The sequence below is a fragment of the Molossus molossus genome, unplaced genomic scaffold, assembly GCF_014108415.1.
Source record: "Molossus molossus isolate mMolMol1 unplaced genomic scaffold, mMolMol1.p scaffold_m16_p_13, whole genome shotgun sequence".
NCBI classification, from domain to species: Eukaryota; Metazoa; Chordata; class Mammalia; order Chiroptera; family Molossidae; genus Molossus; species Molossus molossus.
The window spans coordinates 88,919,195-88,947,136 of record NW_023425348.1 but is presented as its reverse complement, the minus strand read 5'-3'; the positions used below and the strand labels follow the sequence as shown (position 1 = coordinate 88,947,136).

Here is a 27,942-nt window from a genome sequence, read left to right as displayed (position 1 = left end):
GAGGAGGGAAGGCTGGCCACTGGCGGACAGAGTGAGAAGGTGGCCGTCTGCACGCCAAGCAGAGAGGCCTCAGGAGAAACCGAACCTGCTGACACCTTGATCTTGAACTTCCAGCCTCTAGAACTCTGACAAAATAACTGTGTTTAAGCCGCTGTCTGGGAGATTTTGGTGTTGGCAGCACTAGCAAACTAAAAACCTGCCAACAAAACCCTTATTTCTAAGGGCAGTTGTTGCATGGTGAGGTTTTTAAGGACATAAACACATAGGCTTCCTCCTGGGCCTGGCCAGTTTCTACTTTGTCCATAGGCTTCTGAAGGTAAACACTAAGCAATTCTTTTTTTAAAAATATGTTTTTATTGATTTTAGAGGGAGAGGAACAGAGAGAGAGAGAGAGAGATGTGCAAGAGATACATCAGTCAGTTGCCCCCTATTGAAATAGAAACCAGGGCATGTGCCCTGACCGGGAATTGAATGGGTGACCTTTTGGTGCATGGGACAATGCTCAACCAACTAGCCAGGGCCACTGAGCAATTCCTTAATTTCATGTACTCTTCATAGTGATTTATTTTATAGATGAAGTTAACTTGCCCAGAGCCACCGGCGACATGCAGCTTGGTTCTGCCTCCAAGTGCCATCTCTCCCTTTAGTTCCGAGCCCCTGACGTGGGCCCAGGGAGGGGCAGGAGCCAGGCCATGTGGCTGTCTGGTGTGAGCAATGGCTGAGTGCCAGCAGACTGAGCCGTGAACCCTCCTGCAAACACTCGATTGGTTTCTCCTGAACCTGCTCAGGAAAAGCTGTTCTGGAAAACTCTCGCAGGTACTCCACGAGGCAGGGCAGATGGTCACTCCACACACCACCCTCACCTTAAAGGTCTTGAACGGGTATACCTGTCTGCACTGACAGACCAAGGGGAACTCTTGCACATTCTGGTCTTTGTCAACAGTGACGCCTAACCACGCTGTTATTCTTTCAAAATACATTTTATTAGTGGCACATGGAATTTAAAGTTAAGCAATTTCTTTCCAGAGAGAAGGTAAGCCCTGACAAACTAAAAGACTGGGCAGCTATGTCACAGCAGAAATACCGTTCCAGTGCAGAGAGGGGAAGAGGATGCTCTCCACCATGCAAATGTCTTTCTTCCCCACGCTGACCACACAGACTCACGCGAAGTTCAGTGTGTGTGGGGGGGCACAGAGCTGGGCGGTACAAGATCACACTATGTCACAGCCACCGAGTCCTCTGTGCACTGGTTGGCCCTCCCTGTCCTAGGAGAGGCGGAGAGGTCACTGTGAGGGCCCAGGGGGTCTGCAGCCGCAGAGGCTGGCTTCGAGTGGCCGTGCTGGCCAAGTGGGGAAAACGTCCTGAACAGGCTCACATGTGAGCCCAGGAAAACTCTCAGACTTGAAGGAGCTCTGGCCACACTCCCCACGACGGCCCTTCATCCCAAGATTAGGGAGCTATGGGTTACCAGAGGGTCCGCTGAAAGTCTCTGGAAACATCTCTGTTGTTAGTAAGTCAGCGAAGAGCTGAACTTTCTTAGAAAAGTCAGTTCACTTTCTCACGGCTCCTGCCTCGCTCTCAGACACCTCCATGGGCTCCCCCCTCCCACCTCGCCCCTGGGTCCCGCCAGAAAGCACGAGCCGGGCAGCCTGGGGTGGGGCAGCGGGCACTGCGGTGCGGTCTCCCAGTTCCAAAGGCTCTCCCTGCACCGGCAGTGTCTTCCTTCCCACCTAAGACAATGGGACCGGCCCAGGGAAGGGCTCCGAGTTTCTCATCTTCGCTCCTTACTTTGATCTTACTGTGGGCATTTCTCTCATCACTTTGGACTCTGCGCCTCACCAAACATTTAGATACTTATTAAGGCAACAAAACAAGTGACAGACTGTAGAATTTTTCCATTTCTCGCTCTAATTGATGAAGCTAAGTCTCCACACCAGGAAGCGCATTTGCCTGCAGGCCAGCGTCTGGGATACAGTCTTCGGGGCTTAGGGCAGGTCGGTGACACTTGTCTGGTTGAGGTCGATGCCGGAGTGCAGCCTGCCGTCCTTGGCGACCGCCCAGGGCATGGACTCAGAGGTCCACTTCACTGCCCAGTCTCCTGCTTTGTTGACCAAGATGACACCACCTAGACCTTTGAGCTTGGACTTCATATAACCCAACGACACATCAGCAGCCTCTTCCAATGTCTTTCCTGAAAACAGAGTTGAGAAACAACAATTTATTTTCAAAGGAATCGGATGGAAAAATCACTTGCAGTATGAAAAGTCAAAGTGAGTGGACAGGGATTCTTGGTAGATTTCTGTTAGAGTGCTTCAAATAAGGACGGTGGCCATACAAGGCCCCCTGGCGCTGAGGCCCAGGGGAGCTGCCCTTTCTCCCCAGCCAGGTTGAGTCTCTCTGCTGCCCCCTGCTGCCCCTGACATGTAACAGACCCAAGTCCAGATCTGAACAGAAGGCAGGGAAGAGTCAACATCGGGCTAACCTGACAGCAGTATGTGTGTAGCAAAGGAGAAAGGGTTTAGATCTTTTTCCAACTATTTATTATTTTTTTCAAACAATTTTTTTCTTTATTGATTTTAGAGAGAGGAAGGGAGAGGGAGAGAGAGAAACATCGATGAGAGAGAACATTGACTGGCCGCCTCCTGCGTGCCGTCCACTGGGGATTTGGCCCACAACCTGACCAGGAATCGAACCGGCGACCTCTTGGTGCATGGCTCGACGCTCAACCACTGAGCCACGCCAGCCGGGCTCTCCATCTATTTATAACCAGCTTCTATTCACTCGTCTCCAGACAGTATAAACTTGGTCCACGTACCCTGCTCGACGTGGAAGAGAGTGAGTCTGGCCAGGTTCACCTTCAGGATGCTCTCCCCGTGCCCCGTTGTCGAGATGGCTCCGATGTCGTTGTCAGCGTAGCCTCCCGATCCTGCGCAGAGAAAAGGGTCGGGGCTGCCTGAGCAAGAGTGAAGACGTTCAAACACGTGTTACAGGTCCAATGCTACATAAATGTCCAACCCCCAAGTACAGGCAAAGGTCAGAGGAGGAGCCATGACCTTGGGGTGCAAAGGTAGGCTAGTAAGCACCACGTGACTGCCGTGAAGTCAGGGGGAGGAAGGGAACCTGGGGGTGGGGTGGGGAGGTGTGGGCCTGACCTTCCTGGAGCAGCTACACCAGGACAGCTCCTCCTCTGCCCCAGATCTGCCCAGTCTGCACAGGCTGGAACATGCCACCCAGCCCCACCACTCACCCACTCCTGGGAATTAGAATCTGCTTCAATCCCAATGCAAAGAGCATTTTAACTTGTGACATTTCCGTAGCAACACTGTGTCACGTCCATACTGCTAACACCTAATAACTGCAAACTTAAATTCTCAGCGTTCTTAGCTCATTAATTCGAGCCTGTGCCTGGCAAGGGGTTTTGTGTAGTTAACCCGTTGGGACTAAGTCTGTGGATCCTGAAACTGGAGCTAGAGAGGAGAAAGAGGGACTTGGTAGCTTGAGGGCATCCTGACCACCACCCATCTCCCTCCCCAAGTCACCCAACAGCCGTGTCCTTGAGGAAAGAGAGTGCCTGCTGGATACAAAGCAGCACAGCAAATGTCCCCTCCAACCCAGCTGCCACTCCCAGCAACTGTAATGAAGGCAGAGGAGAGCGGTCAAGTCAGAGGAAGAACTTGATGCAGGGGAAGGAAAGAGAGGGCAGGGGTCACTGGCCAGGACTACCTATACAGGGAGTGTCCCCCACTCGGCCGACCATTTTATTCACGATGCCCCCCGTGGAGGTCGCGTAAGCCACATCTCCTTTGGAGTCCAAGGCGACAGCACCCACGGTTCCCAAGTTTCTGCAAAAAAGAAACACAAACGACAGGATGAGGATGAGTAACAATGTAGCTCAGTACCTGCAGATGTCCACATTTTATGCAGATTGCAAATGGGACACACCTGGACTCCATCCGACATGCCTGACTCGGGAAGGCAGAGAAAGCCCGTCTGCTTTTTATTCGACGAGTCAGCGAGACTGCGAGACCTTCCTTTAGACTCACACGCTAAGGGCACGTCCAGTCCCGGCACCACCACTCTCTGGCTGTGTGACTAAGTGAAGTTTTATTGTCTCATTTTCCCCGTCTATGAACCGGGGATAAAAATAACAGTGCATCTCCAACTCGAGTGCAAATGAGAATTCCCAGGGTCTTGTGCCCCCCCCCCCCCGAAATTGAGAGTTTTTGCTGTAAAGATGAAATAAGATCATTTCCCCAACCATTTTGTTATAAATCAAAGTAGAAAAGATGAAGAAACTAACTGCATGTTAGCTACATATCCACCATCCAGATTCTAGAATGAACTATGCTGGAGGCATTAAAAAAAAAATCCTCACCTGAGGATATTTTTCCATTTATCTTCAGATGAGGGAGAGTAGAGGGGAGGGGGAGAGGGAGGGAGGGGGAGGGGGAGGGGGAGAGGGAGAGGGAGAGGGAGAACTACATCAGCTGGTTGCCTCCCGCACAACCTGACCAGGGCCGGCACTGAAGTATGTGCGCCCTTGACCCATATCGAACCCAGGGCCGACGCTCCAACCGCTGAGCCAAACCGGCCGGGGCTGGAGGAATCTTTTTGAGTGCTAGGACACAGCAGCGAACCAAAGGGACGCTGTCCCATCTCCCGTGCGGCTGCAGTGGGGGCAGAGGGTGACAGCAATAAAAACTCCGGATTCTCCTGACTAGCCATGAAACCTAAGATGACTGCAGCGGCACGAGGGGAGCGTTGGTGGAGCAGTGTGGCTTTACTTAGGGCCTGTCTGAAGGAATTGAGGGGTGAGCCACTCTGACTGCTGCGAAGAACATCCCCGAAGCAGGAACGTGATGCTCAGTTCGCGGAAGTTCAGGGGGGCCACTGTGGCTGGAGAGAAGAAAGCGAGGGGTGTGTGGGAGGCTCCGACCGGTGGGGTGACCAAGTCAGTCCTGAGTTATGCTGCTGCTCTGGCTCAGTGGCTCCTTCCCCTCTCAACATTAAGTCCCAGTTGGAACACGAAACCGTACGGTCATCCTACTTACTTTACTGAGTGACATGGGAAGACACAGGGGAGTTTGGCGAGATGTGTCACAGTATGAGCAAAGTTTTATTATTTTTATATTATAATAAAAAAAACCAAACCTTTTTTTTTTTTTATCCTCACCTGAGGACATTCTTCCATTTTTTGTTCAGATAGAGCGGGAGGGAGAGAGAGAGAGAGAGAAACATCGATGTGAAGGGACACATCGAGTGGCTGCCACCCGCACGACCAACCAGGGCCAGGGACAAACTGCAACCGACCAAACCTCTTTCTTTATTGATTTGAGAGAGAGGAAAGAAGAGGGAGAGTAGAAACATCAATGAGAGAGAACATCGATTGGCCGCCTCCTGCATGCCCCCCACTGGGGATCGGGCCCATAACCTGGGCATGTGCCCTGACTGGGAATCGAACCGGTGACCTCTTGGTGCCTGGGTCGACGATGAGCGAAGTTTTAGAAAGCATGGTTCTCACCACTACACCGGTCCACAAGTGGCTAAAATGAAAGACTTGGTGTTGCGTGTGGGCCAGGATGTGCAGGGCTGAAAATCTCACTCAGCGGCAGAAGGCAACGCACAACCCCCCACCCCTGAAGCTGTTCCGGGCCTCTGCCTAGGCTGGCGTGGCGATGGCACACCCACGTCCTGTCCGACAGAAACAGCAGCCGCGTGCACAGTGCGCAGTGTCCGCAGCAGTGCTTCGTGGTAACGCAGCCTGAGAACGACGCCACGTCCACCCAAGGGAATCAACACGTGCCACGGGTGCCGTGGAAACACACTGCACGGACAACGCTAATCCAAGTGAGAGAAATCAGCTGAGTGGTATCTCCAGTTTTTCACACAGGATGTGACCACAGTCAGATCACTTTCCTTCTTTCTTTTTGTGACTGAAAAGTCTACACTGCAATTTGAAGTAAATGTTTGCTTTTAGTAAGTAAAAAAAAAGGAGGGGCCTGAGGGGAAGTTTGTGCTATGCTCTATTTCTTTCTCTGCGTGTGGATCACACGGGAGCCCACCCCGAGAACGTCCATCCAGGTGCACACGTGATGTGTGCACTTCCACGCGTATGCTGTACCTTCTCCAACAAGCCCACCCTGAAACCTCTGCTCTGGGTGCTGTGTGTTGACGGAGGGGGCGGGAGTGGACACAGGCCAGTGAGCCGGCCGGAGACGGTGGCTCGTGAGGGTAGTTTCAGGGGATGGTGACAAGGCTGGACTTGGGGCGCTGTGAAGGGAGACTGGCAGGACTGGCAAAATACCATAAGCAAAGTAAAAGCAAGATTAACAACAGATTTGGGCCCTTGCCGAGTGGCTTGGTTGGTTGAAACACTGTCCCTATACTGTTGTCCCTCGCCATTTCATGCTTCGAATTTCGTGACTTCACTCTTATTGCGCTTTTTTCAAATATATTCATTAAAAAGTTGAGACAGTGAAAATGATACAGTGCACGCTCGGTTGTCTGAGTCAATTATACACCCCTGTATTACAATTAAAATTAAAATCACTGTATGTATGGACTGTAGGCCTATGTATTTGAGCACCCCAGGAATCCTTCAACACCAGGTGCAACCACTAGAGTCTGGACCGGATTAACTGTGATAAACGAGGGACGACTGTACACCAAAAGGTTTTGGGTTTGATTCCCAGTTAGGGCACATACCTAGGCTGTGGGTTCAATCCCCAGTTGTGGTGCGTACAAGAGGAAACTGATCAGTGTTTCTCTCACATCGATGTTTATCTCTCTCAAATCAGTAAAAACATATCCTTGGGTGAGGATTAGAAAAAACCCCAAAACAAAACCAGATTTGGGAAAAGTTTTAACAGAGGAGACAGCTTTAAGACTGATAAGGAGACAAAACTAGAGAGAAAATTGATCACAGGACAAAAATAAGCAAATTCACTGAAAGGAATGACCCACATGCGCTGGCTGGTGTGGCTCAGGGGCTGGAGCATCGTCCGGTGCATGAGTCTCGGGTTCAATTCCCAGTCAGAACACACGTCCAGATTGTGGCTTTGATCCCTGGGTGGTTGGGGCATGTGTGCAAGGTAACTGATTGATGTTCCTCACATCAATGTTCCTCTCGCTTTCCTTCCTCTCTTTAGAATCAATGAAAAAACATATCCTTGGGTGAGGATTTAAAAAAAAGGACTGATCCACAAATGCAAAATGCTCAGACTTGTTAAATGACAACATCCTTGTTCCTGTGTCACATAAGAAGTACTTGCGGTCAGTGCTGGTGGCAGCCCACCCCGACAGGTGCAAGGGGTCAAAGCAAGAATGCAAACACGAATGGAGGACCATACTCCATGTTTCACATCTAGTAGTCATGAATTCGTGATACGTGTATCTCAAATACTGTAAAGCTATGGTTTTCATATGAAAGTACCAGTGATGACTAAGTTACCAGTGTTCACATCTGGATCCTTTGTTGATCAGCTGGGGACGCCTGGATGAGTGAAAAAGACACACACACACACACCGACACACACACACTACATAAATTGTGTCTTTATTCCATAAAATTAATTTTCCTTGCCTCATATCAGAGAGCACTGGTTATGTTCTCATAATTGACATTCTATTCAACACACATCCCACAGAGGAGGTGCCAAACACCCCCTTTCTGGAGCCGAAGGAGCTCTTGGCAAGTTTTTGATTCATTTCAGTTTAGAGAAGCTTCTCTCTGCTGAGGCAGAAACCACTGGACTTCTCAACAGAAGTCTTAAAGCAATACTTAGATTCGGAAATAAATCCTGATTTTTTTTTTCTTCATTGATTTTAGAGAGGACAGGACAGGAGAGGGAGAGAGAGATAGAAACATCGATGAGAGAGGACACTGATTGACCGTCTCTGCATGCCTCCCATGGGGGATCGGGTCCACAGCCTGGGCATGTGCCCTGACCGGGAATCGAACTGGCGACCTCTTGGTGCATGGGTCGACGCTCAACCACTGAGCCACACCAGTTGGGCTTCCATGAATCCTGATTTTAACCTTATCACACTCAAATGCTATATGGGATTGCGCATGATAAACTGTTATCACAGAAGATACTACTATTTTAATTTGATCATATACATCACAATCACTTATTGACATTTTCATCATCTCTCAAGCAGTATTTAGACCCATGCAGTTCTTTCCAATTTCAATGCTGATATACTCTAAAGAAAACTGAAAATAAGTTATGTTGTTCAAATCTCTCTTCAAATGATACTATACTCTGATATATAATGAACAGAAAAATAGCCTCTATAGAAACTGGTTTCAGGATTTTGTACACCAATCTTCTCCAGGTCAGGCCGATATTTTTGTTTCCTTCTATTTTATCGGAATGCCATTCTTCTTGCATATTTCACATGCAGTTTTGGTTTTGTTGAAACCTTCAGACTTGGACGTTTTCAAAGCTTTTGTTAGGCTTATCAACAGAAATGAAAGGTTCAAACTAAGTAACTGTAGCTACCATAAACTCAAAATTAATTTCACTCTGTTAAAGTCCGCGATTTGTTCTCTGAGAATCTTCTGTGGTTTTGATCAACTCTTATCTAAACTGAACTGAATTACTTCAGGGGCAGTCACCTGGTGGTCCCGCCACGTGCCAGGGATTCGTTGTAAAGCCAGGCACGGCCTAAGCAAGCTGTTCCGTCTCCGGGCAGACCCAGAAAGTCGTCCCGCATCAGTCACTGTTGGCGTAGCTGACGGCATGTCTCCTAGAAAGAGTCAAGCTGTGACTGCACACGTCACACAGAACACGTCTGGATTCTCGGCAAATTTCACGCTTATCTACCTTTTATTTACCAACCACGCCAGCTCTGTCGCCGTGCTTGCCTTTGACCGCTTTTTAAAATTAATTGTAGTCTTAGATAAGTTTTCCCCAATTCTCCTCTTCATTCAAAACACTTTTAAAAAGCAGGTGGAAAGTCAATGACATGCTCAATGATTAACTTTTTTCTTCTCCGGGTAATGTAACGATGCATGTTAGTTGTCCAACATGTCTTCTTGTCCTGGAACATGTGCGTTGGACTGAGTATTTAAAAAATTTTACATACGATTTCAGCTCTCACTTATTACCCAATTCAATTAGTCTGTTTGTATTCTCTATTCTAGATAGTGATCATTAGTTTCATTATTTTTTATCCTAATTGCATGTTTGGCATCTTATCAAATTTTGAAATCGTTACTAAACCTAGAAAATTTCCATGGTTTTTTTTGTTTGTTTTTTGTCCTCACCTGAGGACATTTTTGCATCCATCTTCAGATGGAGCAGGAGGGACAGAGGGAGGAGAGAGAGAGAAACATTGAAGTGAGAGAGACACATCAATTGGCTGCCACCAACACCACCCCAATCAGGGTTGGGGACACACTGCAACTGAGGTGTACGTGCCCTTAGTGGGAACCAAACCCGGGCCTTTCTGGTCTGCCAGCCGACACTCTAACCGCTGAGCCAAACTGGCCATGGCTCTGCTGTTTTTGTAAATACAGTACTGTGTTGGTGTTTGATGAAAAGCATCATTCGGTTTTGGCTAAATATTAGACACATGGCATTATTCTTTCAAGGACACGACACTGATGTTTTACATCACTGTTCTTCCAGTGTTACCAACTGTCTGTTGTCTATTCAGCCTCTCCCTCATCCCAGGACCCGCTGAGTCCCTCTCTGCGAGACGTTCTTTGCGATTAGCAGTTTAATCTTCCTTTCATGAAGAATGTGAGGTTGCAGGGGTTTCATCTGAACTGGCGAGGTGCGAATTTGCAGAGAACAGTATTATTACTGATTTTCATTGTTTTGATCAGTAAAGCTCAGATTGAACAACATATTTGTAACGCCCCGTTTGTAAATTTTATGCGGGTCATCCTGGAAGAAAGCCGCTTACTTTTACTGTTTTGTTTCTCAAAATGCAAGCAGACTGCTTCTTGAAGATTTTTTACTTCTTTCTTCTTAGTTTTTCTTTTGTGAGCTCCACTTTAGTGTTCTTTTCTATCAAGATCTTGAGACTTACACTTGTTTTCAATAATCTAGGGATTAAAAAGTGAAATGTAACTATAATGTATAAAATTAGAATATATTTTCATCAAAAAGAAAGAGCAAAAACACTGAAAATTAAAAATTGCGGATATTATTTCAGAAAGTTAGTGTTTTCCTATAATACACAAAACTATCTATATTAATATTAAAGTTGAACCATGAATTACAATGACATTTAAAATCAAAATTACTTAAAAGCTGAACATTTTAACATGAATACTTTTGAAAAGTTAACTAAATTTTAAAAATATTTTCATAAGACCAAAATCATTCATAATTGTAACATTCAGTGTCCACTTAGTTGCTGACAGAGAGCTGCTTCTTCACGCAGGCTCTGTGGGGACCTGCACCGCCCAGCCCAGCGGGCACAGCCACATGGGCCCAACACGGGTGACGGGGCAGTCTATGCTGACCGTGCTGGAAGTGTTGTGTGCACGTCCTATTTTGAAGATTTCGTATAAAAGAATAATATAAAATATCTCAAATAAGTTTTTTTTTTTAACCTCACCCGAGGACTTTTTTGCATTTATCTTCAGATAGAGCAGGAGGGAGAGAGGGAGGAAGAGAGACAGAGAGACACATCGAGTGGCTGTCACCCACATGACCCCAACAGGGGCTGGGAACAAACTACAACCAAGGCACGTGCCCTTAGCAGGAACCGAACCCAGGACTCGCCAGTCCACGGGCCGATACTCTAGCTGCTGAGCCAAACTGGCCAGGGCTCAAATAAGTTCTTATATTGATCATACGTTGAAATATTTTGGAAATAACGGGTTAAATATATATTATTAATTTCACCTGTTTCTTTTTACTTTTATTTATTAAAAAAATTTTTTTTTTAATCCTCACCTGAGGACATTTTTTGCATTTATCTTCAGATAGAGTGTAAGGGAGAGAGGGAGGAAGAGAGAGAGAGAAACAGTAATGTGAGAGAGACACATCGACTGGTTGCCACCCACACAACCCCAACTGGGGCCAGGGACAAACTGCAACCGAGGTACGTGCCCTTAGCGGAACCAAACCCGGGTCTCTCTGGACCACAGGCTGACACTCTCACTGCTGGGCCAAATCAGCCAGGGCTTTACTTTTTTATTTTTAGTTAAAAAAAATTTTTTTTATCCTCATCCAAGGATATTTTTCTATTTATGCTCAGATAGAGTGGGATAGAAGAATGGAGGGGGAGGGGGGAGAGAGAGAGAGAGAGAGAAAGAGAGAGAGAGAGAGAGAGATACTGACGTGACTGACGTGAGAGGGACACATCGACTGGCTGCCTCCCGCATGACCCAACCAGGGCTGGGGATGAACCGAGGTACCTGCCCTTGACCGGAATCGAACCCGTGAGTCATTGGTCCGTGGGCCAATGCTCTAACCACTGAACCAAACCAGCCAGGGCTCTTTTTACTTTTTTAAAGGACAGCACTCATGTTTCTATTGGACAGTACTGGTCTAGATCTACATATATACACAAATTTAAGAGGGACGGGACTCAGCCCTCACATGCAAGTCTTACAGATGCTGCAATAACTCACCAACACCCCAGAACCAGATTTAAACATGCAGAAAGGAACGAAAACAGACACTTGGCACTACTGAGAAACAATACTTCGTTACGCAAGAATGTATTTGACAAGCTACTCATTTGCCTTTTGCTCTTACCTAAGTCCCGCTGTTCAAGTCTTCACCACACTCCAAAGACTGTCCATTTCTGACGACGGCAGAGCATGATCCACAATACACTCAGGTGGCCTGTGCTTCGAGGACACAGAGCGAGAGACAGACAGAGGCGTTTCCCTGGGGGCTGAATGGTGTTAGTCATGCGAGTGGATGATGAGGGTCATGGGCCGTGCTGTGCCATTGCTGAGGGGCAGAGGGCACGTGCCTCCGGTACCTGTAACAAACCAACTGTGATTCTGTGATATGAAGGTCCTCTGCAGTGCAGGGCCCAGGGCAGAAACCCTTCTTGCTTTTGTCTATGAGCAATACTGGTTGGTGGAGATGCGTGTTGTCGTAAAACTTTTAGAAAACAATGTGGTGACATCTATGACAATGTACATGAACCATTGACAAAGGAACCCCATTCCCGAGACTCTGGCCTATAGATACACTAGCACACTTGCTAAGGTTATCAACAGCTACCAACATAAGGCCAACCTTGTAAAACAGTCCTAACCAGGGAAACTTTTTCCTAATACACCTGCTGGGCCTCTGCACCTCAGATCTGTTCAATTAGATTCTTTAGGGAAAGGGCCCAGCCATGTTTACTTTGAGAAAACTCCCTAGGTGATACTAAAGTATACCTCAGGTTAAATAGTACAAATCTAACAAACAAACAAAAGCAAAGTTAATAGATGATATTCAATTATAAACTCCCAGGCTATAGTCAAATTTTATTTTCCAAATTTTGTTTTAAATAAGGATTTTTTTTAAATCCTCACCCAAGGACATTTTTTGCATTTATCTTCAGACAGAGCGAGAGGGAGAGAGGAAGGAAGAGAGAGAAACATTGTTGTGGGAGAGACACATCGACTGGCTGCCACCCACACGACCCCAATTGGGGCCGGGGACAAACTACAACCGAAGTACATGCCCTTAGCGGAATTGAACCCAGTCTCTCTGGACGGCGGGCCTACGCTCTAACGGCTGAGCAAATCAGCCAGGGCAATAAGGGAGGGTTTATTTGGGTTTTTGAACTCTGGAACACAGAAAACCGTAACTCAGGATGTATGATGAATTTGAACCTCTAAGAGCTGTGCCGATTTCTCTGCACCATGAAAGAGAGTTCAAAGAAGTTCACAAGGCAGAGCCAAGAGAGAACCATTTGGTCTACTTAAGGGCAAACCAGTCAAGAAGCCGCAGTGAGCTCATGCAGTGACACCAGGCATTCTTCTATTTTTTTAGTTGATTGATTTGAGAGAGAGAGGAAAGGAGAGGCAGAAACATCGATGAGAGAGAACATCGACTGGCTGCCTCCTGCATGCCCCCCACTGGGGATCAGGCCCACAACCTGGGCATGTGCCCTGACTGGGAATCGAACCAGCAACCTCTTGGTGCATGGGTCGATGCTCAACCACTGAGCCACACCGGCTGGGCAATTTCTATTAAATCAGGTTGCAGCAGGAGCTCTGCCAGCCTAGTCTGAGTGACTGACTAGTCGTAGGGATAATAAAGGAGGTTAAATTTAAGAATCAAAAGAGCGGTTTTCCCATTATTTAGTGTGCATTACTTTGTTCAAAAGCTGAAGCTACCGAGTGATATCTGACTTACTGAAGAATGGGGAAGCATTACATACTGGTCAAACTCCTACACGTGAGCGAGTCCCCACACACGGGCCACAGACTTACTGCTGCTGGTCTGGCTTGTGGGCGCCCTTCTCACGCTTCTCTTTCTCTAGGCGTTTTCTGTTTCTCTCCGTGACCAGCTGCTCCCCAGGAACAGCTGGGACCCCCATGGCGGCTGCGAACTCCGCTGCACCTCGGTCGGTCAGGAAGCAGTGAGGTGTCTGCACGGGAAAGAAAGGGAAACTGGGCTAGCTTTCGAAAAAGTTAAAATCTTTTCAACTGTTCCTACTGTGTGGAGGTAATTACTCCTGTCCGGGTATAAAGCCTCAAATGTGCAAATTTCAGTGGCTTGCTTTTCTGAATGTTGAAAAGAGCCTGGCTCCAAGTTTTGTATTAAAAAAGGAAACATCGGCGCTGGCCGGTTTGGCTCAGCGGTTAGAGCGCCAGCCTGTGGACCAAAGAGTCGCAGGTTCGATTCCGGCCAAGGGCATGTACCTTGGTTGCGGTTCGTCCCTGGCCCAGGTTGGGTCATGCGGGAGGCAACCAGTTGGTATGTCTCTCTCACGTCAATGTCTCCCCTCACACCTCCCGCCCATCTGAAGATAAAATGGGGAAATATCCTTGGGTGAGGATTAAAAAAAAAAAAAGAAACATTGATTGGTTGCCTTCCGCTTGTGCCCTGACCAGGGATCGAACCCACAACCTAGGTATCTGACTGGGAATCGAACCAACAACGTTGGTGTATATGCTCCAATCAACCGAGCCACCCAGCCAGGGCTATACATGATCTTAAATTTAGAGAACTGAATCCATTTTTATTTAACACATGCTATTAAACAGTTGGTCTGTCCAGTCCATATTTGTTATCTTCTACGTGTTGAGAGTGGGCGGAACACAGGAAGGTAACATGAGAACAAAGTAATCACTGGTGAAGTGATTACCAGTCAAATTACATTGTCCACAGAGTCTGAGTCCAGGCTTATTTGAGAAACTTAACATTACTTCTGTTCTTTTATATAATTTTAGAAGAGTGATCTCAAGTACTTCCCGATAGTTAGACCTCCTCTGGGCACCAGTACAGAGGTGACTAGGCCTTAGGAAAGGGTGCTTTGGTCACACATACCTTTTCCATCACAAGCCGCGCAAGCTTAATGGGATTCGCGATACATCGGACGGCAGACACGGCTCCTGAAGACAGGTCTTTTCCATTCATGATACTAGCATCCATTTCCACTTCCCCATTTACGTTCAAGACGGATCCGCAACCTAAGTCCAAAAGGAAGGTGGAAGCATAAATTAGAATTTGGAAATGGCTTCTGAGTTTCCTCGAAGCTGCCTACTTTAATTCATCCTCTACTCTGCCGCCAGAGGAACATTTCTTAAAAATCTGACTTGGTACCCGTGACCGCAAACCCAATGGTACAGAGCCTTCCTGACCTGACTGCTGACTTACTCTTCCAGCTTCATCTCCTCCCCTTGGCTACCTGTTACTGAAATACAAGGTTTCCCTGAATGTATCATCGCTCTCACACTCTGCCCTGGCAGGGCTGTTCTCTGAACCACTAGGAGACTCCCTCCAACTTCCTCTGCCTAGATATTGGCTGTGAGTCTAGCTATTCTTTCTTTTTAAATTTTTTTCTTTATTGATTTTAGAAAGAGAGGGAGGGAGAGGGAGAGAGAGAGAGAAACACCAATGAGTGAGAACATCAATTGGCCGCCTCCTGCATGCCCCCAACTGGGGATCTGGCCCACAACCTGGGCATATGCCCTGACCGGGAATTAAACTGGTGACCTCTTAGTGCATAGGTTGATGTTCAATCAGTGAACCACACCGGCCAGGCAAGTCTAGCTATTTTTTTTTTTTTATCCTCACCTGAGGACATTTTTCCATTTTTTGTTCAGATAATGGGAGGGAGAGAGAGAGGAAGAGAGAAAGAAAGAGAAACATTGATGTAAAAGGGACACATCGAGTGGCTGCCACACGCACAACCCAACCAAGGCCGGGGACAAACTGCAACCGTGGTACGTGCCCTTAGTGGGAACCAAACCCGGGTCTCTCTGGACTGCAGGCCGATGCTCTAACCACTGAACCAAACTGGCCAGGGCAAGTCTAGCTATTCTTAACCTCTTTGCGACTGTTTCCTCATCTGTAAAATTGGAATAAGAACAAAGCTCCAGAATATTTAAAGGAGTATAAAAATATCCAGTCCCTAACAAGGATTTCAGTGTTGGGTATTCAGTAGGAAATTCCCAGGCACTCAAAGAAACAGCAGAATATGACCCATATTGAGAAGCAAAAAAACAAACAAACCAATCAATAGTAACAGATCCAGAAATGATACAAATGACAGAATTAGTAGACAAGGATGTTGAAATAGCTGTTACATTCCATAGGGACCAGAACGGGGAGGAAAATATGAAAAGGGCTCAACTAGAACTTCTAGAGATTAAAAAAAAAAAAAGTCTGAAACAGAAAATACTGGATGGCATTAATACCAAATTAGGGATGTAGACAGTGTCAGAATTGAGTTGAACTGTTGGACCGTGCTGGTGTCGGAGAATTGCTTGGTGATGTGGGAAGACCCACACACAATGGAACCAGGTCAGAATCTCAGGAGCAAAGATAAACATGCCTTTCCCATGGTGTGGGAACAACGGGACATCCACATGCCCAACACTGACTTTAGAAATACTCTTAACACCCTTCACAGAAAGTGAATTCAAAATGGATCACAGACATACACGTAAAATGCAAAACCAGAGTTCCTAGAAGATAACACAGGAGAAAATACAGATAGCCCTGGGTTTGGCTTTTTGGGTACAACACCAAAGATATGAACCGGACTTCATCAAAAGGAAGTTTCTGCTCTATGAAGGACACCGTGAAGAGAAGGAAAAGACAAACCACCGAATGGGAGAAGTATCTGTAAATGACACACCTGGCAAAGGGCTGTTATCCAAATATACAGAGAACTCTGACAACTCAACAGTAAGAAAACAACCTGATTAAAAAATGAGTCGAGCCCTAGATGGTTTGGCTCAGCGGTTACAGTGTTGGCTCACGGACCAAAGAGTCTCGGGTTCGATTCCGTTCAGTGGCATGTACCTCAGTTGTGGTTGGGTCCCCAGCCCTGGATGGGGTCGTGTGGGAGGCAGCCAGTTGATGTGTCTCTTTCACATCAATGACGCTCTCTCTCTCTCTCTCTCTCCCCCTCCCACTCTGTCTGAAGATAGAAAAATATCGTCGGGTGAGGATTTAAAAAAACAACAACAAAAAACGAGTCAAAGACCTTAACAGACACCCTGACAAAGATATATACACCAAATAAGCATATGGGGAAAAAAAACTATTTTTATAATCTAGCAATGAACAATTGGTAACTAAAATTTTTAAAAACTATGTACTATTTACAATACCACCAAAATACATGAAATAATTAGGTATAAATCTAACAAAATATAACATATGTATGCTGAAAACTATGAAACACTGATAACAGAAATCAAATATCTAAGTAGGTGGAAATATATACTGTGTTCATGAATTGAAAAGCTCAGTATAAAGATTTTAATTCTCTCCAAACTGATCTATAGATTCAATACACTCCTACTCAAAATTCTAGTAGAATTTTTTTGGGTAGAAACTGACAAGATGATTGTCAAATTTGTGGGAAAGGCAAAGGGACCAGAATAGCCAAAGCAATCATGAAAAAAACAGTAGACTTGGAAGACTCTTACTATCTAATTTTAATACAATATAAAAGTACAATAACAAAGACAATGTGGTATTGGTAAAAAGACACACATAGAGCAATGGAATAAAAGAGTCCAGAAATAGACTCATGCATATAAAGTCACTAGATTTTTGACAAGGGTGAAAGGGCGAGCCAATGGAGAATGAATTACCTTTTCGACAGCTGATGCTGGGAACAATTATGCAGAAACTGAGCCTTGATACATACCTCACACCACATACAAACATTTGTTAAAAATGACTATGCTTATCACATTTGTGGAACTGCATACTGAAAAAGGGGATTTCTACTGTATGTAAAAATGACACTAAAGAAACCCCATTAAAATTATATGATATTCACCCTGGCCAGTTTGGCTCAGCATTGGCCTGCAGACCAATGAGTCTTGGGTTCGATTCCAGCCAAGGGCACATAACTTAGTTGCGGTTTGTCCCTAGCCCTGGTTGGGGTTGTGCGGAAGGCAACCAGTCGATGTGTCTCTCTCACGTCGATATTTCTCTCCCTTTCTCTCCCTCTCACTCTATCTGAAGATAAATAGAAAAATATCCTCGGGTGAGGATTACCAAAAAAATTATATGACATTAGGCTAGTGGATTCTAAACCTGGTACTTCACAGAGGGTGGATCCATAAAAATCCTGGTATCTCAAAGACTCTTTGTCAGCTTATAAAATTGAATTCTAGGGAGAATAAATTAACTAGTTAAAGTTCTGTGTAAATACTTCTCAAATCCAGTGAACGCAAATGGTCATTATTTGGTTGCCAATAGAAGTGTGTATAGAATATTTCTACCACTCTAACTAAAAATTCAATTTTTACAGTGTTGGTTTCTAATTTAATTTTAATAAACTAGGTATTATGAAATAAGCTTTAAACATAAAGTGAAATCCATATTGAGTGAATACAATGTAAACAAAGTTGTTATAAGCATTCAGACAAACTGTCACTATGCTTATTATTGCCACCTAGCTCAGTAACTACCCAGAGTCAGTTTTTTTTAGGACGTTCCTAAATAGTTATTCTAAAGGATTATAATGGAGGCTGCCAGAAATCATTTGCTTGTATTGACCTCGGCTGGGAAAAGCAGATGGCAAAAAGGCTCAGGGTAGACAGTGTGCTGTTAAAATCCCCCCTTTTCTCCTCTCCGCATCTTTGATTTCCTTCTTTTCAGCCCTGCTTTTCCCTCTCTCAATGTGCTAAATAGCAGACCCAGTTCCCTAATCCACACAGATGATGGAGCCTATTAGACAAGGTAGCGGACCAGAACCCCCTGCTCCAGTGAAGGTCTTTCGTGAGTTTGTGGGGGTTTGTCAGCCAAGAGGCCCCACTGAAACAGCACAGGCTGCTGCTGCTCCTGCTGGTGAGGAGAATCATCTAGTACATTCTGGCTCAACAAACAGCCATAAAAACACAGTTATGCCTCATTCCATGGTCAGGCTGATTTATGAAGTTTTGCATAAATATTAAAGAGGGCTTAGCAAAGGCAAGGGACAGAACGGACACTCAGTAAATAGTTGATGACTAACTGGTTAAGATTTCCCGAAATTCTTTTCCCTAACAGATGATCGGTGGATGGCATAATTCCAAGAAGTATTTTTATCCCTAGAATTTAGGGTTTCTATTTTAAAATAAGGAGGAAATTGAGTATCTTCCAGCAAGTTACTTAACCTTTTTGTGCCTTAGTTTTCTCATCTGAGAAATGAGCATAATAATTACATCTAACTCATAAAACTATTATAGTACAGATTAAATGAGCTAATCATGCAAATTTCTCAGATGACTGTTTGGTACATACTAGGCAGTCACAATTATGCTTATTATGCTTATTATGACCAATCAACTGAGTGAAAGAAGGCAAACACAAAAGAATACATTCTGCATGACTGCATTTACACGAAATTCTAGAGAATGCAGATTAACCTATAGGAACAGAAGCAAATCAATGGATACCTGATGCTAGGGATTTGAGGGAGAGGTTAACAGCAACGCAGCATGAAACAACTTTTGGGGGTGATGGAAATGTTTTAAATCTGGATTGTGGTGTGATTACGCAGGTGTATCACACATTTTTCAAAACTTAAAATGGACAGTTTATGGTATGTAGTCCCCCCCGCCCCAAAGATGTAATAACAAAGCCTCCTGGGATGTGAATTCTAGGAAGCAGGTTAAAGAAAAAAAAAGGGGGGTGGAAAGGTTTAAAAATTCTTAAAGCAACTTGGTCAACCGGTAATAAGAGAACCATCTTGTCTCTTGAGCATATTTTCTACCGCAAAGCTGATTACATTCAGGGAACCCGAGGAAGGCCAGTTATTCTGGGGGAGACGCCTGACCTGACTAGTCGCGGTGCAAATGTACCTGCGTTGAACTCGGGATCGTCTTCCAGGACGGTCACGGCCCCTTCCACAGCGTCGACCGCGCTGCCCCCCCGCTTGAGGATGTTGTAACCCGCGGTGGCGGCGCGAATGATGCCCCGGTGCACCAGCTCTCTGCGGTCCTTGGAGATGTGGCTGGCTCCCCCACCGTGGACCACGACGACGGGATTCATGCCGACGGACCCTAGGGATCAGGAAGACGAGAACGCCACTGCCAAGGGCCCAGGAGAGCCGCAGGGCACGGTCTCCTCGGGAGACGCCTCTGCGCACGGCCGCGGGCCTTTGCGACACCGGCCGGGGAGGCGCGAAAGGCGGCGGCTCGGTTTCAACTTTGCAGGAAAAGCCTAGAGCGCCCCCTGGCTTCCGGGCTCTCCCCGCCGCCCGGGCCGTCTCCCTGCCCCTGACCTGCGCTGGGCCGGCGGCCGGAGGTGCGAGGACGGCGCCCAGGACCCGCGCTCCAGCCCCGCCCGGGCTCCACGGGTCCGGTTCCCCAGGACGGACGGCTGAGGAGCACCCTGCGCGCTGAGGTCCAGCCCGGGCCCGCCAGCCACGCCCCCGGGCATTCCTCGGCCTTGGCGTCCCAGCAGGGCCTCCGCCCCGGCGCCTCCGCCTCGAGCACCAGCGCCAGGAAGGGGCCTCCCGGGTCTCAGGCAGCCGCGGGGGCAGCGCCGTGGGCTCACCGAGGACGCCGCGGTTTCAGGACGGGCCGAGCCGCCCGCCGGATTCCGAACCCTCACGACCCAGACCCTCGGCGAGGCGGGTCAGGAAACTGCTGGGCTCGCGACCTCCGCGCCGCAACGGCACTGCGCCTGCCCACGAGGCCCCGGCCAGCGGAGCCAGCCTCATGGAGGAGCCCTGGCATCCCATTCCAACCCATAGGCCTGAGGCCCGCCGCTTCCAAGGGGAGCTGCTCAGCTCTACCAGCCAGAGTGGCTCTATTCTGACTAATCAGGACAGTGCCTTTTGAACCAAGCAAACTGCAAGGATTTGGAGTCTTCATTTGCTTGAGAAGGGACCAATCAGGGATCCGGGGCAGGGATTTCAGTCTATATAAAGAAACTCTGGCTCTGAGAGTTACAGAGCGGGAGGAGCTACAACAGCTGGGAGCTGAATCCTTGGTCAAGCCTGTAGTCCAGCCCAGCCAGGTGTATAGGCCTAGCCTGTGATCCTCGGAGCTTCGGAGCCTCAGATCCTCTCTGGGAGAGCCCAGGCTGCCGGGGTTCTCTGGGCCTCTTGCTTATGGAGGGCTGAGCAAGACCTCGGAGCCTAATACATGACAGTTATACGAAACACACACCTTGGTTTCCACAAGTCAAGTTTAGAATACAACCACACCTATTTGTTTACATACCATGACTGCTGTCAAACTATGAGGAGACACCTGGAGTTTCAACAGAAACCACAAGCCCTTCACTCTCTGGCTGTTTCAGAAAAAGCTTGTGACCTCTGACCTCGGAACTTGAGTTCCCTTTATAATCTTTGTATAGCTGTTGAAGAACTTTGGAGAGAACTTTTGAGAACTGTCTCACTAAAACAGTCTTTTCCATGCTAATTAGCCATTCATTAGAAAGGTGGGGGAAACCAGAAGAGTAGGCTGCAGAGACTGCCTAAGAGCCCCCCGCCCCGCACCCCACTTAGAAACTTAGTAACTTAGGCACACAGATTCCCCTTGGAAAGTGACAGTCAGAGGATCACAGGTGGATGGGAGAAAGACAGTCTTTTTTCCATCTTTTCTGTTTCTGACCTGGCAAAGAAAATGTACAAGCACAAGGGTGCATTTGAGGTCTTCTCTATGCCCGTGTGTGACATTACCACCTGCTATATAATGGCAGCTATAGTCTCCTCCCAGCCTCCCTGCATTGGGCACAAGCAACACCCATTTGGAATCGGGAAGCAATGACGGTGGGAACAGCACAGGCATAGGAGCAAAAAGCCAGCTTAGATACCTAGAATGTTCCAGCAGGAAGGGATGGACAGGTGACCTGTTTTCACCCCTGCTTTGCACCACTGGGAGCCTGGGATTCAGGCAGGAATGAACCTAGTCATACAGCCAGAGATGGGATTTAAATTCCGGGCATCCAACTACCAGGTCACATGCTCTCTGGGGATGAGAACTTATGAGGCCCACAGTCCAGGAACCAATAACCGTAGGGGTCATTGGGTGCCACTGTTTTTCAGAAGGAAGCCTGGGCCACAGGGAAGAGGCTGTCCCCCATGTACTCCTGACAGTGTGGCCCCAGGAGAAAGACCAAGTTTCTGCCTCTGGAGTTCCAATAGCTGTGTCTACACCAGTGCTCCAGGCTGTGGGCACACTTCCCAGGAGCCCCACTTTCTGAACATGCGGGGCAGGATGGCATGCTCCAGAGGGGCAGCCGCAACTACAGAGAGCCCTCTGTCTTCCCTTTACTGTGGCCATTAGGCGATGTCAACCTGCTGTCCTGGTTAGCAGACCTTCCCTGCATGCTCTTCAGTTTCTGGTGTGTGACCAGTTTGTGTTTCATTCTGTATTTGTCTCCCATGTCTTGCTCTTCCTCTGAAGAAGCCCATCTTTTGCCATCTGGGATTGAGAACCAGACTATTTTTGCAGAACTGCCCAGCCACTGCCTACAAGAAATCTCTCTCCTTCCAGCAGAACCACGGGAGCAGCCTCAGTGAGTGACAGTGACTTGCACAGCCACCTCCCTCTCGAGAATCAGGAGCCCTTCAACTTCTGGCTCCCAAGCCACGTGTGCTCATTTAAGGGTCCTTTCCTATAAGGCATCTCTCTATAAGGTGATTCAAATATTGTAACCTAAACCATTTCTTTGGAAAGAACTAAGATATAAACAACTGAATAAAAGCCTGTTTGTTCGATTAATATATTACTAACCCAAAGCTTTCCATTTGTATATAGCAATATCTTTTCATCCATTGATCTAGCTATTGTTTTCTTCTCCTACACGGTGGGTTCTCCGGGGTAGAGGTTGGCCTCTTGGGCACAAGTTTTATGACAAACAGACTCTCAGTAAGATTTGTGCTGGGGTCGATGAGGGTGAGGAGCATGTTGATGGCAGGTTTTGAATCTGAGCTGTTTTCTGATGGGATAAATAAAAGTTCCTTGGCTGGGAATTTACAGACTCGGCTGAAGAGACTTCTTTCAGAGCAGCGGCATCTCTTGCTCTCCTTACCAGGGCTAGACGAAAGCCAGCAGTGTCCTCCAAGGCACCCTCAGCTGTCCTGCTGCAGAGGTACAGGACCGGTTACAGCTTTCCAACCACAAAGAGGCGCTGTTCCCTTAAGTGTGGCCTGGCAGAGGACCTGTGATATACTGTTGGCCACTGGTGGGAGCCTTCTCTGTCTTGTACTAAGGGACCCTTTGGACACCTTAAAATCAATTTTATAAAATGGACTCCTTTTATGTGCTATGAATGTGTGCACATAATAATCTGTTCTCTGGTGGAAAGAAGACTTTTCTCTGTAAAGCAAAGAACTATCCCAATTTGTGTCTACGGGCAGCTGGTCTTATTTTGTTGAAAGTGTCATCCAAGAACTATGTACCACCTTGCCTCTTCCACAAAATCTTCCTTCCCCTTATTATTCTTAAATTCTGGGAAAGTTCGAAAGACAAATGAGATATTTAATTATGAAGTTAATCAGACTATCTGAGACCTTTTAGTTACCCTAAAGTTCTATATCTAGGTTTCTTGGCCTTATATTTTTCTCCAGACTCATGAAGTTGGCATTTCCACACTAATCTTGAGCTCAAACCTCCATAAAACGAACTTAGTCAAATATTTCAAAGGACTAACTCAGTACACTGTCATGCTAGCAATGGAATCAAGATGCCTTCCACTAACATACACCTTCTAGCCCTGCACAATCTTAAATCTGAGTACTTGATGTCATGGAAAAGACGCCAAAGGAAGACTTTCCTTGAACACCATGGGAAAAGACCTTACCAAATATACTTAACCACATGCAGTAGGAAAACATCACAGAATTGATCCCTGAACTCGTTTCACAATGACAATTTTTTAGTTATAACTTTATTTTTATTGTTGACACCATTACAGATGTCCCCATTACCTCCCCATTGCCCACCTTCACCCAGTTCCCCTCCCCGTCCCCTCTGGTCATCACCACACTGTTATCTCTGGCCATGGGTTATGCATATATGTTCTTTGATTAATCTCTTCACATCCTTTTAAAAAATTTTTTCTTTATTGATATTACAGAGAGAGAGAGAGGGAGAGAGAGAGAGAGAGAGAGAAGAAGAGAGAGATAGAAACATCAATGAGAGAGAACATTGATTGACTGCCTCCTGCATGCCCCTCCCTGGGCATGTGCCCTGACCAGGAATCAAACCAGTGACCTCTTGGTGCATGGGTCAATGCTCAACCACTGAGCCACAGTGGCTGAGCTCTCTTCACATTCTTTTATCCAGTTCCTTCCACCCCCAGCCCCCTGAAAATTGTCAGTGTATCCATGTATCCATGCCTCTGGTTTTATTTTGTTGGTTTATTTTGTTCATTACATTCCACATATAAGTGAGATCATGTGATACTTGTCTTTCTCTGACTGGCTTATTTCACTTAGCACAATACTCTCCATGTTGTCATAAAAGGTAAGAGTTCCTTTAGTTTTATGGCCATGTATTATTCCGTTGTGTAAATGTACCACAGCTTTTTTTTAACTCCTCATCTTCAGATGGGTACTTGGGTTGTTTCCAGATCTTAGCTATTGTAAATAATGCTGATATGAATATCGAAGTGCATATATTCTTTCTGATTGGTCTTTACAATGACAAATGTTTTATTAGAAATCCAAACCTCTGAGTGACCCAAGCTGCTGATTTTCAGTGAGCCTCCAGAAGGAGATGCCATCATGAAGCAGACAGCTTGCTTCCAAGATTTGGGGCCCAAACAGATGAGCTCTTTTTTTTTTTTTTTATCCTCACCCGAGGACATTTTTCCATTTTGTTCAGGTAGAGTGGGAGGGAGAGAGGGAAACAGAGAGAGAGAGAAACATCAATGTGAAAGGAACACATCGAGTGGCTGCCACCCGCACGACCAACCATGGCCGGGGACAAACTGCAACCGAAGTACATGCCCTTAGCGGGAACCGAACCCGGGTCTCTCCAGACCGCAGGCCGACGCAGATGAGCTCTTGAAGTAAAGAACGCCCACCTAAAATCCCTGGACAGGATCAAATGACAGAACAATAGACTATCATACTCCAATCCTCTTGTTTATAAAAATAACGATCTTCCCATGTGTTTTCTGTCCTCTCTGCTGACTCAATGTTTTACTAATAAAAACTTGTTACCACTTCAGTATGACACCTGTTTGATCCCAGTCATTTATACTGCTCTTGGTTCCCTAGGCATTCCTTGGTATGAATCTAATATCTGAACAAATTCCTTTGTAATTTGACTAAACACGTTCAACAAAACAACTGTTGAATTTGTTCTTACTCTTGTTTTATCTATTCACCAGTTGATGGGAAATTGGGTTGCTTCTACTTTGAGACTATTATCAGTAGTGCTGCCGTGAACATTCATGTGCAAGTTTTTGTGTGAACATTGTTTTTCCATTTTCTTTTTAAATATGTTTTTATTGATTTTTTTTAGAGAGAGAGGTAGAAACCTCGATGTGGGGATCGAGCTCGCAACTTAGTCATGTGCCTTGACTGGGAATCAAACCAGGACCTCTCAGTCCATAGGATAATGCTCAATCCACTGAGACACACCGGTAGGGTTAGGTTTTCCATCTTCTTGGGTAAATGCCTAAAAGTGGGATTGTTGGGTCATCTGGTAACTCTATGTTTAACCATTTGAGGAACTGCCAGCCTGTTTTCCAGAGCAATCATACCACTTTCCATTCCCACCAGCAATGAATGAGGGCTTCAATCTACCACATTCTCACCAACATTCTATATTCTCTGCCTTTTAAAATGTACTCATTTTAGTGTTTGGTGATTTTCATCTGCATCTTTTTTTTTTTTTTTATCCTCACCCGAGGACATTTTTCCAGTTTTTGCTCAGACAGAGTAGGAGGGAGAGAGAAGAAGAGAGAGAGAGAGAGAGAGTGAAAAATCGACGTGAAAGGGACACATCGAGTGGCTGCCACCCGCACGACCAACCAGGGCCGGGGACAAACTGCAACCAAGGTACATGCCCTTAGCGGGAACCGAACCCGGGTCTCTCCGGACCACAGGCCGATGCTCCAACCGCTGAGCCAAACTGGCCAGGGCTCTTAATGACCACTACAATTGAGAATCTTTTCATGTGTTTTTTTTTTTGCCATTGGCATATCATCTTTGGAGAAATGTGTGTTCAGATCTTTTGCTCATTTGCTAGTTTGGTTATTTCGCTTTTTATTATTGACTTCTAACAATTCTTTAGATCATCATAATGTCTTGAACACTCTGCTATCCTTCCAATTTATCTCTATCTCTGTTAACTGGTGTTGATTTCTCTTATGTGTAGCCAAGTCTTTTGACTGGTGTATCAGGTATGAAGAAAATCAGTAAAATCACATGCTCCCCTCGAGGGGCATTAAGGTTATTCCAGGTAGTCGGCAAACACAAGCTCCTATGCACTGAGAACTATGGTCTGGTACCGCCTCCAGGTCATCAGGATGGGGATCTGAGCCACACCATTTTGGGTGTAAACATATTGCTTCCCTTGGCATCATGGATTCAGTCAGTGAAACCAGAATAAACATTGCTGAATGGAAGCTGTATGTTTTGTTAAAGCCTGTAGCTTTGTTAGAACAAAGTTACCACAACCCTTGACTTTGGCAGAACATCGTGAACCAGAAGAAAATTTCAAACTTTCGCTACGACATCTCAAAAGAGATAACAGTATAGAAACAGCTTTGCCACTGAAATCCTGTTCTGATCAATCCTGGCCCCTGCAGAGAAACCACCAGGACAGGCCGCTGTGGCCTGGGTAGGAATCAGCCATGACGGAATCAGTACAGGTGGGAACCAGAACTCAGCTCTTTCTCACTTCTTCTCAGCTGAAATGGAAGACCATGGATTGTCCACTAGCCTGTGAACAGTGGAGAATACAGGGCATTGGTGTTAGGTGACTTGACCCCAAAATTTTTGAAGTTCGATATTTCATTTGGTCTTTCTTTCTTGAATACTATTGTCATCTGATTGATCGAATCCTTAGTATGACCACAAGAATACATTTCATATACTACATTTTTTGTACGTTAGGTTAGAAAAAAAATAGGAAAAGAATGAACAATAAAAAAATTATTGTGAGCCCCAAAGAGATTTTGTGTGGATTATAGTTACCAATATTTACCACCTTAGAAAGTAAAATATTTATAATTCATTAAAAAAGCAGAAGTCAACCAGTTACATGCTAACATAAAAATATTTTTGTTAATAATTCAAAGGATCTGCCCTGGCCGGTTTGGCTCAGCAGTTAGAGCGTCGGCCTGCGGTCCAGAGAGACCCGGGTTCAGTTCCTGCTAAGGGCACGTACCTCGGTTGCAGTTTGTCCCCGGCCCTGGTTGGGTCGTGTGGGTGGCAGCCACTCGATGTGTCACTTTCACGTCGATGTTTCTCTCTCTCTCTCTTCTTCTCACTCTATATGAACAAAAAATGGAAAAATGTCCTCGGGTGAGGATAAAAAAACAAAACAAAACAACAATAACAACAAAACAATTCAAGGGATCAATGAAACAAAGAGTGGTTCTTTGAAAAGATAAACAAGATTGATGGACCCTTAGCTAGACTCACCAAGAAACAAAGATAGAGAACCCAAATACACAAAATCAGAAATGAAAGAGGAGAAATAACTACTGACACCACAGAAATACAAAGGATTATTAACAAATATTATGAACAATTATATGGCAACAAATTTGACACTCTATGCTAAATGGACAAATTTCTAGAAACACACGGTCCCCCAAAACTGGACCGGGATGAGATAGAAAATTTGAACAAACTAATAACAACAACAGAAATTGAACATGTAATCAAGACTCTCCCAGCAAACAAAAGCCCAGGCCTGGACGGCTTCACAGGGGAATTTTACCAAACATTCAAAGAAAAACTAATACCCATTCTCCTCAAACTATTTCAAAAAATTCAAGAAGAAGGAAGACTTCCAAACTTGTTTTATGAAGCCAGCATAATTCTAATTCCAAAATCAGAAAAAGACACTACAAAGAAAGAAAACTACAGGCCAATATCCCTGATGAACATAGACGCCAAGATCCTAAACAAAATACTAGCAAATCGAATCCAGCAATACATCAAAAAAATTATTCACCATGACCAAGTGGGATTCATCCCAGGGATGCAAGGCTGGTACAATATTCGCAAATCAATAAATGTGATACACCACATAAACAAAATGAAAGATAAAAATCATATGATCATATCAATAGATGCTGAAAAAGCATTCGACAAGATCCAGTACCCATTTCTGATAAAAATGCTCAGCAATCTGGGAATAGAGGGATC

The 27,942-nt window shown here is 45.9% G+C and overlaps 1 protein-coding gene across 1 annotated transcript; it reads right to left on the bottom strand.

The window, feature by feature from the left end:
• Window positions 1-459: 459 nt before the first annotated feature.
• ASRGL1 (asparaginase and isoaspartyl peptidase 1) lies at window positions 460-19,744 on the bottom strand. Its single transcript, XM_036260106.1, has 6 exons — window positions 19,457-19,744; window positions 14,472-14,614; window positions 13,412-13,569; window positions 3,724-3,842; window positions 2,816-2,926; window positions 460-2,191 (listed from the first exon to the last, which is right to left on the bottom strand). The coding sequence occupies exons 1-6, from the start codon at window positions 19,644-19,646 to the stop codon at window positions 1,986-1,988; spliced, it is 927 nt and encodes a 308-aa protein (XP_036115999.1). The 5' UTR covers window positions 19,647-19,744; the 3' UTR covers window positions 460-1,985.
• Window positions 19,745-27,942: the final 8,198 nt, after the last annotated feature.